This window comes from Chamaea fasciata, unplaced genomic scaffold (genome assembly GCF_029207755.1).
Source record: "Chamaea fasciata isolate MVZ Bird 193981 ecotype frontalis unplaced genomic scaffold, bChaFas1.0.hap1 SCAF_25, whole genome shotgun sequence".
Classification (NCBI taxonomy): domain Eukaryota; kingdom Metazoa; phylum Chordata; class Aves; order Passeriformes; family Sylviidae; genus Chamaea; species Chamaea fasciata.
This window is the reverse complement of record NW_027094110.1, coordinates 3,165,400-3,178,071: the sequence shown is the minus strand read 5'-3', so window position 1 is coordinate 3,178,071 and position 12,672 is coordinate 3,165,400. Positions and strand designations below refer to the sequence as shown.

Below are 12,672 nucleotides of genomic sequence, written 5' to 3'. Positions count from 1 at the left end.
GAACGCCAACAGCCAAGAGGTCTTGCCTCGATTTGGGACGTGTGTTTCTCGTAATAAGCCAGAGGATCCTCCTCTTCCTCCTGCACCGGGGCCGTGGACTTCAGCATCTGCGACAGCTGCTTGTTGTTAAGGCTGAGCTGGATGGGGAGAGGGAAAGGGAGAGGATGAGGATCCAGCCAGAAGCAGGATCCGACTGTTCCCACAACGTGCCTCAACATCTCCCACAGCTGATGAGGTTTTCAGGGAAAAGCAAATGAATTAAAACTTCCATAAGGGGTGCGAGTGCTCCCCGCAGTGACAGACAATCGATTCCCTGCAATAATTACATCCAAGTGCTGCTAATCCACAAATTACAAACCAGTGCTCACAAAACCCCCGGGGAAATCACATTCCTGCTGAATCTTGTCGGGATCTGAGGAACCCTGGCAAGGAACGGCAGCAAAGGACTCGGCCCTTCCTTGCTGAAGGGAAAGGGGGAGGTGGGCAAGGGCAGGACCCCCCCAGGGCCACCAGCCTGTGTCACCCCACAACGGGGCACACACACACCTTTGGGCTAAAAGGGCATTTAGGTGTCTGTCCCTCTTCAATCCCCCGGGGAACACCAAAATCCATCAAATCCTGTACTACAAAGCCCAGGTGAGCTCTGCAAGGGCTCTTAGCAGCCTCGGGTCAGGGCTGGGCCTCCATCCCCAAGGTCTCTCCATACCATGGATGAGATTCCCTCCTCCTCCTCCTCCTGGATTCGCTTCACCGGCTTCAGGAGCTGCTGCAGAGACTTGTTGTGTCGGGAGAGCTGGGAGGGGGACAGGGATGGTGACAGTGAGCACAGGATGGCAGGCACGGGAGGGGGACATGGGGCACAGGATGGCCAGCAAGCTGTGGCTGCTCCCCACAGCCCAAGGCACATTTGGCTCCCCAGGGAGGCCGATCTGGCTGGAGGAAATGTGCATGGTTATGGAGGAAAATGTGCATAAATATGGAGAGGAAAGTGAAACCTTGCGAGCACAGCCTGGCAGGATGCTTTTACAGCTCCCTACCTGCAGCGCCAGGATATAAATGTTGTGTCCAACTTCCCGGGGGGAAACCTCTCCGTTCTCACACTCCTCCTCCTGCAGATAGGCCTTCTTAATGACATCCACCTGCAAGCAAGGCAGCACAGGGGCACTGAGCTCCTCCCCACTCCCTGGATTTGGGCAGGATTTGGGCAGCAGCGGGGCAGGGGAGGTGGTCCTTGGGTGCAAAGCAGGAACTTTGCAGCACCACCCGGGGCAGAGGACGTTCAGCCACGGACTGGGGGCTCAGTGGGACATTCCCAGTGGGACATTCCCAGTTCCCTCACCAGTTCCTGGGGACGGAGGCTGATGAGGATCCGCTCAGCGTTCTCGCTGTCGTGCCTGCTCTCCATGAGGGCCAGGAGGAGCTTGGAGGCATTGTCCTGGTGAGGAGGAGCCCGTGGTGAGGAGGGCTGTGCCTTGCCACTGCCCAGGGCTTTGGGGTGGGCAGAATTATCCTGTGCCCCCACCAACTCCCTGGTGCCAGAGGCATCTGGGTGTGGTGGAGGTGCCTCAGCCCTGCCCCACTGAGCCCATCTGCTCCCACAGCCGAGGGTCTGACACAGGCAGGGACCCCTCTACAGTGACCACAGCACACCCCATGACCCTGCCAGGGAGTCCCTGCAGTGACACACTCAGTGACACACTCAGTGACACACAGACACGTCCCCACCACCCCAGCCCAGGGCTCTGTGCACCTTCAGCTGCAGCACCAGGTCCATGCGGTACTTGCAGAGGGGGCTGATGTCGTTCAGGATCAGGGCTGTGATGATGTCGATCCCGTTGGACTCGTGGGTCACGATGCAGCTCTGGGGGAGTCGGGCAATGTGTTATCCCACAGATCCTGCCAGTCCTCCCAGCTCCACCCTCCTGGCCCAAAACACTGTCCTGCCTCCAGCCCTGGGCCCCCAAACCTCCTCTCTCCCTGCAAAGGGTCCCATTCACACCGCTGAATTATTTATCACCCCATCTGCATCAGCACATTTGGCAGCCAAGCAGCAGCTGGTGATGTGTGCAGGAACCCTGTGGCCTCTGCTGCCCACGTTCTGCTCCTGTTCACACTCTGAACCCAAAACCTGTCCCTGCATCCCCCCCAGAACCTCCCATGGTCTGTGATGAGATCTGGGGGGTGATGCCCAGACCTGGTTCTCGTGGCAGGGCCCCTGGCAGTACTCGGTCAGGGTCTCCAGGGTCTGGGTGATGAGGGCCACGTTGTACTCGTTGATGTAGAGGCCGAGCAGCCCCAGCCCGCCCGTGGTGCTGCCACACATGATGTCCAGGAACTGCAGCGTCTCACACACCAGGTTGTAGTTGGTTTTGTTGTTCTGGCAGCGCAGGAAGTTCTGTGGAGCACAGCCCAGGAATGGGGTCCTGATCCCTCTCTCCCCACACCCCTCCAGCTGCAGTTTGAGGGACATCTGAGACATCTGAGACTGCCCCTGTAACCCACAGAGCTCAGTCCCACAGCCGTGAACTCCTCCCACATCCCAAAGTTATCCCCAAGGGATGCTGCACTGCACATGGGGAAACTGAGGCACAGAGCTTCTGGTCCCGCAAGGTTTTGGGGCCAGAGTGGGGCAGATCCCAGCCTTCCCTCAGCCCAACCCCACAGCCGAGCCCCGCAGCCCCAGCACCAACCTGCAGGTCGCGGTTGTGGTTCTCGCAGAGCAGCTGCAGGAAGCGCAGGATGGGCTCCATGATCAGCACCGTCACCCCCATCTCGTTGTTCTGGCCCTGCTCCCCGGGCTCGTGGCCCTTGCGGAACCCCACGGCCATCGGGTACCGCGTGGGGGTGCCGGGCATCAGGAAGGTGTCCCCTCGTCCTGGAGAGAATTGTCCCCTCGTCAGCTGAGGCTGTCACCCAGCCAGCGCTGCCCTTCCCCAGGGGACAAAGGGACACAGCCCCACACCTTTGGTGCCGGGGTCTGGCTCGTCCTTGTCCTCGCGGGGCTTGTTCCCGATGTCGCTCATGTTCACCGACACCGTGGACTTGGTCTCCTGCTGCGCCTTCTTCATCCGGTCGTGCAGAACCTTGAAGAACTTCTCGGACTTCTTGTCGCTCGTCATGAGGTTGTAAAAGGATTTCTGGTGGAAGGACGCTCGTTCAGGTCCCCACCACAGGGTCCAAAGTGTCCCTGCCTGTCCCTTCGAGCAGCAGCCCCAGCGCTCCAGACACTGCCCAGGGTAACCTGGCTTTTGCCTGGAGCCCCGCTGGGCTTTGCACTTTTCAGCTTCCCTGTGACAAAGGGTTCGGGATAACCCTGGAGGTCCCCCACAAGAGCTGCAGCCCTGAGTCGTTTTAGGACTTCCCGGCAGAGGGCATCAGCAGAACTCCAGAAACAACCTGGAACCACCTGCCCCTCCCGCAGCCTCCAGTCCTTCACCCAGCCACGGAGCTGGGAAACTCAAATCACGAGATTTCAGCACAAACAAGAGGGATTTTGGCCAAACCCACCACCCAGGGCTGGGCACTGGCCCCTCACACATCAACCCCTGGCTGCTCGATCCCCCTCAGCACCTGGATCTCGGTGTTGCCGCCGTCCAGCAGGCGGATGGCCAGCAGGATGCTCTCCTGGAAGATCTTCTCGTTCTTGGTGTTCATGATGAGGTCAGCCACCAGCTTGGTGGCCCCTTCGCGGTCCAGCCGGCACTGGACAGCGGCGATGGCTGACCAGTCCTGGTCCTGGCCTGAGGGAGAGAACACGAGGGATGTGATGCTGTGTAGCACAGAGCCAGCACAACTGGGGCATCTCAGGGCCATCCCTTCACCTCCCCAAATCCTCTGCTGCCCTGGAGGTGGGGACATGGCAACCAGCCACAGACCTGGTCCCATCACCGCTTGGGAGCCGGGAATTTGAGGGGAAGGGGCAGGAGAGGGGCACTCACCTCCCCCAGCAGCATCCCCCATCTCCCCCTTGGAGCTGGACCTCTTGTTCTGCAGGTAATTGTTCATGAGCATTTTCCGCAGCAGGTTGCCCTGCCAAGGCAAACAAACGTCACCAGCGTCCCCTTGCCAAGGCTGGGGCCAGGGCAGAACCGGCTGAGCACCCCCGGGTGCCCAGGGTGGGCTCTGCCAGCCCGGGAGCGGGGCCTGCATGGACACGGATCACAGCGCTCACCCTCTCCCCATACTTGTTCCTCTTCACCAGCATCTGCTGCAGCGTCCTCAGCACCTTGATGCAGAGCTTCTCCTCCGTCTCCATGAGGTCCTTGGTGTGCTGCACCAGCCTGTCACAGCAGAGCCATCGTCACACAGCTGGGAGGGACCCGGGGACCCCTGAGGGAACCACCCCCACCGCCCCTCCGGGCTGCAGGCACACAGGGACGCACAGCCAAAGCAGGATGAAGGTCCCAAACCCTTCCCAGCACCCCCAAATCAGGCTCACTTGGACAGGAACCCCCCGCTCTCGCAGCGCTGGAACGCCTCCGTGCCCTCCATGAAGAGCAGCTCCGGCCGGTGCAGGACGTCCACCAGCACGGACAGCTCGGCCTCCACCAGCGGCTTCAGGCGATCCTCCAGGGCGTTGATGATGTCCTGCAAGCCACAGCACCGCCCTTCAGCGCCAGGGGACACAGGGGACAGGGAGCCTGCAAGGCCAGCGCCCTCCGGCCACCTGAGCGCCGCCACGCCCTGCCCTGATACAATTTAACACCTGGCCAGAGTGTTGTGAGCCCCCTGTAAATGGATCAATCTCGGAGGGTCCAGCCCTTGCAGATGGGCTTGAAGTAATTTTGGCTAGACTGATCTTCAGGTGTGTTTTGTAAAGTAAAAGGTTTAATAAATGAAAAATAAACGTTACAGAAAACAAAAGAAAAGCCGTGCACAGGTGTCCGAGAAAACCCGACACCCTGCTGAAAACACTCTAAAAAGCCCCTTAGTTCCTTTGTGCTCCTTCCTAAATACTTCATGTTTTAGGAGGGACAATTTGGCTTGCTCGAGAGGGAAAGGTACAGGATTTGAAGAACAGCCACAAGGTCCAAGAGGCGCTCCTCTCTTAGCACTGAGCCAATTACAACGAGAAAGGCGCAGAACTTTCTAGTTTGCCTTCCTTATCTCTTTAAGGTAAGCTGAAAACTCTTTCCTCATACAAAGATGCCCACTCGGGCACGTGGGGGATGCTTTACTGCACCGCCCTGTACCTGCAGCTTCTCGATGATGTTCTTGTAGTCCCACTGGTTTGGGGTGGCGGAGACGCGGGGGAAGCTGCGTGTGGCCGCCTTGTAGCTGGAGGTGTTCCTCTGCACCGTGCTGGTGGAGCTGCTGTTGAGCAGGGAGCTCACGTGGGCGTCCAGGTCCATGGGCAGAGCGATGGAGCGGCTCTTGGCTGAGGGACACGGGGATGGGGTTGGGACAGCCACCGCCCAGCCGGGGCACACCACCCTGTCTGGGCACCCTTTCACCTCAGTGTTCAGTTTCACACCAGTGTTCACCTCAATTGCAGCAGATTTGGGGTAAATACACGAGTAAACTCCTCCAGGCCAGCGTGGGCTGGAGTGTTCCCACACATCCCAACACCCACAGCCCCACGCTGGGTGGGAAAAGGCCCCAGCCCTAGTTTTTGGTTGGGAAAGCCCGGCGGCGTCAGGAGGCTGCAAGCACCCTGCCTGGAATTCCAAAGGGAAATCCCCACCCAGAGCCCAGCCACCAGCAATCCTTTCCACGGTGACTCAGTGCTAACAGCCCTCAGCCTGAGTCAGGCAGCTGCACACGGAGGGCAAAGTCCTGGCCAGGGAAAACCACTGTCAATGTTGGCTTTGTGTCCGGGCAGGGACACACCAGGGAGCTCCCAGCCAAGCCCAGCCTGTGGTTATCCCCACATTATCTTGGGCGTGCTGAGATGAAGCTCAAAAAAAAAGCACATCCCTCTGGGCCTGATATTTTTGGGTCGGAGAGATTTTAGCCTGCTAGCACCTGCTAACTTTTTCTCAAGGAAAAATTTCTCAAGGAAGCTTCTTCTCAAAACAATCTTGGCAAACAACTCTCCTTTCTCAAAACAATCTTTCTCCCGGTGGTGTTTTGCTGTTTCTCTGGTTTAACCAATGGGATTAGAGAGGTGTTGCTCCTATTGACCAACCATGTCAAGTCTGTATTGAAACACCTTATAAAAGGTAGTAAGAATTAGACAATAAAGCCTTTTTTCCACGCTCTTTGCCTTCTGAAATATTTGCAGTCTCTCATCTTTCTTTCGTGTCCTACAATGACACATCCCGGAGCTGCATGTCTCCATCCCCAGCTGGCAGCCCCTCACCGTGGTGTCCTGCCACCCCTGCAGGAGGGACAGGGTGTCCTGCTCGCTGCTGGGCAGACACAGCCTGGGGTAGCCCTGTCCCCTGGGCACGGCAGTGGCTCCTTACCAACCATGGCCAGCGTGCGGATGCAGGACTCCACTGAGCTCTTGTGCTGCTGCTGCAGCCACGGACACTCCAGCAGCCTCGTGGTGGACTGGAGGAGCTGCACCACGATGGTCTGGTGGGTCTGGGGGAGGCAGGAGCGTCAGCACACGCATCCAAACCGTGTTTTGAGGGGCTGGCTGAGCCGCTGTCCTGCCCCTGCCACCCTGCCCAGCCCCTGTCACCTGCAGCGAGGTGCTGTTCTCCGAGAAGGGCGAGCTGAAGAAGGCGTTGATGGTGTCCAGCACCACTGTCAGCACGTACTTCTCCAGCGTGGCGTCTGGCAGGCGCTTCTCCCGCTTCTTGCACATCTGTGAGGACAGGGAGGACGCTGATGGCACTGGGGAGAGCTTGTGTCTGCCCAGAGGCTGCTGGGACCACACTGAGCTGAGGGACGTGGCCGGTGACACAGCTCCTGTGGTCACAGAGAGCCCTGACCACTCCCCAGCCCCAAGTGTGGCAGCTACATGAGGTCCCACATGTGCATCCATGCCCTGCAGAAGGCTTCAAAGGAGCCTTGGTAACGCCACGCTGTCCCCATCCAAGCCACCCCCGTTGTGTCCCTACCCACACACCTGGGCCATGTCCAGGGTGAAGTTCTCGAAGAGCGTCCAGATGTGGTTGCTGGTGTAGATCTCCTTCATCTCCACCTCCGTGTCCACATAGCAGTGGTTGACAAAGTTCACGTAGGCCATCTTCACCTGCCAGGGACGGGGGAAAGGGGCAGGGACCTCGTCAGGGGACAATCAGTGCAGAGCCCCTGGTGTCCTCCTGGCTGCCACCCTGTACCTCCGTGATGCAGTCTTCATGTGTCACCACCCGCACCACGTCCTCCAGGGGCAGCAGGGACGTGCACTTGATCTCGGTGTAGACGTTCTTGCCCTCGGCGCAGGCAGCCAGCAGGTCCACCAGGGAGATGTGGTACATCAGGGGGCTGTTCTCCTCCACCCCGTCCCTGGCTGCCGTCATCATCTCCAGCAGGGTGGCCAGCGAAGCCTTGTCGTTGTAGAAAACCACCACATCGTCCCCTGCGTTGGTGAGCTGCAGGGAAGGGTCAGTGCTCAGTGCTCAGTGGTCACCACTCTGAAAAAGGAAGGTCAGAAACCTCCAAGGCCAATAGTGTCCCCTCTGCAGTGGGGGATTGTCCCCCTGATTTTTCAGCCTTCTGATGTTTTCATTCTTGGACTGGAGAGTTCTCTCGCATTGTAACATAAACAAAGTGGATTGTTTTTACATTCCTCTCTGTGGTGGACTTCTGGTTTGACCAGTGGGGTTGGAGAGGTGTTAACCTTGCCCCCCAATCGCTGGTCAAAGTCCAAACCCTATTTAAACCCTGAACCCAAAAATAAACTTCCTTCTTTCTCATCTCACATCCTGACGGGTGAGTGTGGTTCTTTTCGTGTCCTCTGGTGGCACGGGATGAGCAGCAGTGGCCAGGGGACAGGGATTTGTGTTTACAGGGAAAACCAGGCATCTGCAGTGCAATCAGAAATTGTGGAGCTCCCAAACTGGCTCTTGGGCCTTGCATTGGGCCCCTGGAGATGGTTGATGGCCACTCAGGATGGCCACTGGGGCTGGCTGGTTCCAGGGAGGATCCAGCATGGCTGGAAGGCTCTTCTCAAGGAAGAAGCCAACGGTGCAGGTTCCAAGAGCCTTGTCCTGCTTCCCCCCCAAATCGTGCCCTGCAGGAGAGGTCCTCACCTCAGTCATGATCATGTCCTGGCACTTCTTGACGTACTTGCCCTCGGCCTTGATGATGGTGTGCAGGAAGTCGAGGTACTGGACGTGGCGGCCGTGGGTGGCCACGCAGTGGATGAAGTGCTGCGGCACCGTCTCATTGATCTCCGAGCACAGCTGGTAGTTGTTGAGGAAGATGTGCTGCATCGTCTCCGCCTCCAGCAGCTGGGGACAAGGGGCAGAGTGAGGTCACAGGGCTGTAGGAACTGTCCCCACCTCCTCCCCTGCCTGGTGTCTCCTCCTGGATTTTCCATCCCTTGTTCTCAGCCCCAGGAGTGGCGCTGAATTCCCTCCCTGTGCTGCTGCCCCCCCGTGTCGTCTCCTTACCCCTGGGGTCAGGAACAGGTTGAGGTGTTTGTGCAGCAGGGCCTGGTTCTCCTGGTTGCCAGCACAAAACTTCTGCAGGAACTGGTGGGTGAACTTGAGGATCTCCATCATCTTGGCATCCCCCTGAGGAGGGGACAGAGGAGAAACACTTGGAGCTGAGAGGGATGGGAGTGGCAGGAGGCCACTCAGGGGGTCCCTGTGTGCCCCCTTAGCCCTGGGCGCCCAAGACCAGCTGGTTTCTGTCCGCCCACCTTCTCATAGGGGATCTGCAGCAGGTCCAGCATCACTTTGTGGGCGTCCATGTTCTTCAGCAGGCGCTGCTGCTTCTTGCGCACCTGCTCCCCCACCCCGCACATCTTGTTGAGCCGCTCCAGGATCTGGGGACAGAGGGACCACGGAGGGCAAGGGCTGAGCCTGGAGCCACCCGGCATGGTCACCAGCACCGGGGTTGCTTTGCATTCCAGATGTTCCCTCCATAATCCCGGGTGTTCCCTGCTTTGCCCTCAGGGATCCTCCCTGCGGTGCCGTGCAGAGCCCTCGTGCTGTCACCAACCCAGTCCCCCCAGTGCAAGGATGTGACAGCTTTTCCCTGTGCTGAGCTGGCAGGAACAAGCCAGGCTTGGACTTGTTTCTACTGAAGCACAGGAGAACTTGGAAATCCCCCCAGGATCTCACCCTGTTCCCTCCTGCCGGCACACCCAGGTTTGGTCTCACTCACCCCCTTCACTATCTGGTAGTTCTCGCTGCTCTTCTCTCCTGGAGCAATGACCTCCTCATCAGCACCGTGCTGCAGGGGACACAACAGCACTGGGGTCACACCGTGCCCCTCCAGCCACACCCCACACGACCCTCCTGGAGCCTCCCCATCGAGAGGCATCAGGTGTTGGATTAAGGTGAGCTGCCCCCCTGCCTCCCACTCCTTTCCCACCCCGGAGGCCAGCGCCTTGCTCGGGGCTCTCACCTCCTTCTTCTCCTTCTTGTTCCCCTCCCCTGTGCTGTCCCCTTTGGTGCTGCCCTTCTTGTCCACCCAGAGCTCCGATTTCTCCACCATCGTGCGCAGTTTGTCCAGCTCCGACTTGATCACCTTGTAGTTCTCCACATCCTGCGCTGAGATCAGGAGCTGGACCTGCAGCGACATTCCCAGGGGTTTCCAGTTTGGGGCACAGATCCCACTCCCAGATCTCCCTCCCAAGGAAAGGGCCGGGATCCACTCCATGTCCCCCACCCACAGCCAGGTGCGGGGTGCTCCAGGTCCCCTCAGCGTCACCTGTTTGAAGGTGTGCAGGACCTCCTGCCTCTGGCTGAAGTGCTTGAAGAGGAGCTGCAGGGAGCCCGAGATGAGCGGGGGGTAGTCGTGCATGGTCAGGTGGATCAGCACCCGCAGGAACATCCTCCCTCCCTCGTCATCCACCTCCAACATGCTGCTCGACTTCCTGCAGTGGGGCGGAGGCACTGGGCGTTAACACGGAGCTCAGGGGTTGATGGGGACAGCTTTAGAGCCTTTAGAGCCTCATCCTCCTCATCACCCGCAGCTCCCAGCCGGGGTGGGATGGGCAGAAGGGGAAGGGCCCTGTGGCCAGGGGAGCTATGGGGGACAGGGACTCACCCCACACCGAACATGGCCTCGGCGTGTTCCCCGATCCGGTCCAGGTTCATGGCTGCGGCTGCAGGGAGAGGAAAGGAGTGACAAGGGTGGACACTGCCAGCCCTCGGGTCTTGGCAGGAACCCACAGGAACCAACCCAGCTCCCTGATCCTGTTCCCACCAAAACACAAACTCCCTCCCTCCCTGCCCCCTGCCAGCAGCAGCTGCTGGAGATGTCACCTCTGCTGGAGATATCACCTCTGCCACCCGTGTCCTCCCAGCCCCTGGGGTTTGCTGAGCTGGGGGAGTGCCAGGAGCAAAGGGGGAGAGTTACTTGTGGAGTCAAAGGCTGGAGCTGTCCCGTCGGCTGCGCTGTCCTGCATGGGGTAAACCTCCACAAACTCCTTCTTGAAGACAGAGAGCAGGTAGGAGATCCTGTAGTCCAGCCGCACGTTCAGGATGAACTGGAAGCAGCAGGGAAGGGGAAACCAGAAGTGACTGAGTTCACTTCAACTGTGCCCCTGCTAGAGAAAATCCCATCACACACCCCCACCCCACAGGTCCCGCCACCCCATTGGCTCCCACCTGCAAGATCTCCAGGATCTTCAGCTTGGTCTCCATCACCACGATGTTCTCGTTCTCAATGCTCCTCCCTCTGTCCACTTGCTCCGGGGCAGAGCCAGTGCTGAGGCTGGGGGTGCTGAAGATGGACTGTTTCCTGCTCAGCACCATGGTGGACATCATCTGCCCCACGCCCTGGATCGACCTCCGCACATTCTTCCCTGCAGAGGCACCACAGTTAGTGTGGGTGGAGAGGGAGGCGGCAGAGGACCAAGGAAGGACCCACTTGGACTGGAAAATGCTCTAGACTTAATCAGAGAACGAACAGAAGGAACCGAATATTTATTTTGGCACGGGCACGGGCTCACCACCCCATGTGCTACATCACACCCAGCCACATCAGCGAGCCAGTGTCTGGTTTTCTTGCCACCAAAACGGGAAAGCACTGGGCAGACCATGGAAAACACTGGGCAGACCATGGAAAACACTGGGCAGACTACAGAAAACACCTCCCTGGCCACGAGCAGGGTCTCACCTGCCACCTCATCATTGTAGACTGCCTGCATCATCAGCTGGGGGTTCTGGACGCAGTCGATGATGCCCAGCAGGGTCCGTGTCAGGCGCAGCAGCTCGCTGAAGCTGTAGAAGCCGAAGTAGATGAGGTTGTGGGCCAGGCTGACGACCTGGGGAAGGACAAGGCAGCTCCAGACCTCGCCATGGTGGGGGCTGAGTAGGAGAATCCATGGTGGGGGACAGGGACGCTGCAGCGGCAGCAGCAGCCAGGCTGTGTCACACCCTGCAAGGTGCCGGTGACACGGCAGCGCCCGCACCTCGAAGGTGAGCTTGTTCTTCTCCTCGTTGGCGAAGGGCACGGCCTCGCTGACCACGTTGTTAAGATAGTCCTCCACGAACTCCATGGTGCTGGCAAACTTGTTCTTCTTGTCGTCGCGTGAGACGTTGAGGTTGGAGTCGTAGCTGCAGGGGGACACACTGGGGTGAGCTGGGGACAGCGGGTGTCCTCACACCCAGATGGCAGGAGCACTGTCCAGGTGGCTCCTGAGCCACCACGACCAGCAGTGATGCTGTGACAGATGGAGCACACTTCCTTCTGAGGGCTCAGACCTACCCAGGTCACTCCACAAACGCTCCCCTGCCACCCCCTGTCCCTCAAAGCCACCCTGAGCCCCGGCGTGTCTCACTCTTTGATGGTGATGGCTGTGGGGATCTCTGTCCAGAGCCGTGCAAACTTCACGGGCATCACCAGCTCCTGGGGGTCCCTGTCCACGTGCACGTGCAGCATGAGGTGGCAGAAGGAGGCGCGCAGGTCGAAGGGCAGCATCTCATCTGCCATGCACAGGAAGATCAGGTCCACCCCCAGCTGCTGGGAGATCTCCTTGATGGCCAGGTACTGGCGGTCCAGGCACATGCGGGCAAAGAGCTTCAGCTGGTACCTGCCCGGGGGTGAGGGGGAGAGGCAGTGAGGCCGTGCAACCCTCACAGCCTCACCTGGAGGGGAGGTGCCACAGGAGCGTCACCTGTAGTAGCTGAGGACGTTCTCGTCGTGGGCATTGCCAGCCCGGGCCTCCTGTGCCAGCTGCCGGATGCTTTTCTCGTGGTGGTCGTTGTTCTTGTCCGTCCAGGTGAGCCAGACCTCCTCCTCCGAGTACTCGATGCTCAGGTACTCGTGGGTCTGGGACATCTCCTTCACTGGCCTCAGCCTGGGACAGGAAAGGGGAAATCTGGACATGCTCCCCTGGATGGAGGGGCTGCACCTCAAGGGGTGACGGAGCGTCAGTGGGACCAGGCCCACCCCGTAGTGGGTTCCTTGTAGGGACAAGGCGTTTCTAAAGGTTTAACTTCTCATAATCCTGCTCTGATTTAGTCAAGAATAAACTTAAATTATATCCCTGAGCCTGTTTTGCCTGTGATAGCATTTGATGAGCGATTTCTCCTGGTTCTTATCCCAACCCACGATCCCTTCGATAACTTTTCTCTCCTCTCTCCAGCTGCAGAGCGAGCG

General features: G+C 59.0%; 1 protein-coding gene across 1 annotated transcript in view; it reads right to left on the bottom strand.

Moving 5' to 3' along the window:
- The window catches only part of ITPR3 (inositol 1,4,5-trisphosphate receptor type 3), a 38,286-nt gene that overhangs the window by 7,212 nt on the left and 18,402 nt on the right, over positions 1-12,672 (bottom strand). The window contains exons 18-47 of the mRNA XM_066204150.1: positions 12,188-12,370; positions 11,852-12,103; positions 11,483-11,627; positions 11,188-11,335; positions 10,677-10,873; positions 10,426-10,555; positions 10,114-10,171; positions 9,775-9,940; positions 9,469-9,633; positions 9,226-9,294; positions 8,759-8,884; positions 8,508-8,630; positions 8,145-8,345; positions 7,233-7,484; positions 7,019-7,144; positions 6,629-6,754; positions 6,408-6,528; positions 5,193-5,377; positions 4,439-4,587; positions 4,172-4,280; positions 3,939-4,029; positions 3,571-3,740; positions 2,963-3,137; positions 2,691-2,875; positions 2,195-2,395; positions 1,751-1,861; positions 1,340-1,435; positions 1,038-1,139; positions 707-793; positions 27-137 (exon numbers count right to left, since the gene is read on the bottom strand). Of these exons, the coding sequence (XP_066060247.1) occupies positions 27-137; positions 707-793; positions 1,038-1,139; positions 1,340-1,435; positions 1,751-1,861; positions 2,195-2,395; positions 2,691-2,875; positions 2,963-3,137; positions 3,571-3,740; positions 3,939-4,029; positions 4,172-4,280; positions 4,439-4,587; positions 5,193-5,377; positions 6,408-6,528; positions 6,629-6,754; positions 7,019-7,144; positions 7,233-7,484; positions 8,145-8,345; positions 8,508-8,630; positions 8,759-8,884; positions 9,226-9,294; positions 9,469-9,633; positions 9,775-9,940; positions 10,114-10,171; positions 10,426-10,555; positions 10,677-10,873; positions 11,188-11,335; positions 11,483-11,627; positions 11,852-12,103; positions 12,188-12,370 (4,360 nt within the window). The remainder of the gene's footprint in view (positions 1-26; positions 138-706; positions 794-1,037; positions 1,140-1,339; positions 1,436-1,750; positions 1,862-2,194; positions 2,396-2,690; positions 2,876-2,962; positions 3,138-3,570; positions 3,741-3,938; positions 4,030-4,171; positions 4,281-4,438; positions 4,588-5,192; positions 5,378-6,407; positions 6,529-6,628; positions 6,755-7,018; positions 7,145-7,232; positions 7,485-8,144; positions 8,346-8,507; positions 8,631-8,758; positions 8,885-9,225; positions 9,295-9,468; positions 9,634-9,774; positions 9,941-10,113; positions 10,172-10,425; positions 10,556-10,676; positions 10,874-11,187; positions 11,336-11,482; positions 11,628-11,851; positions 12,104-12,187; positions 12,371-12,672) is intronic.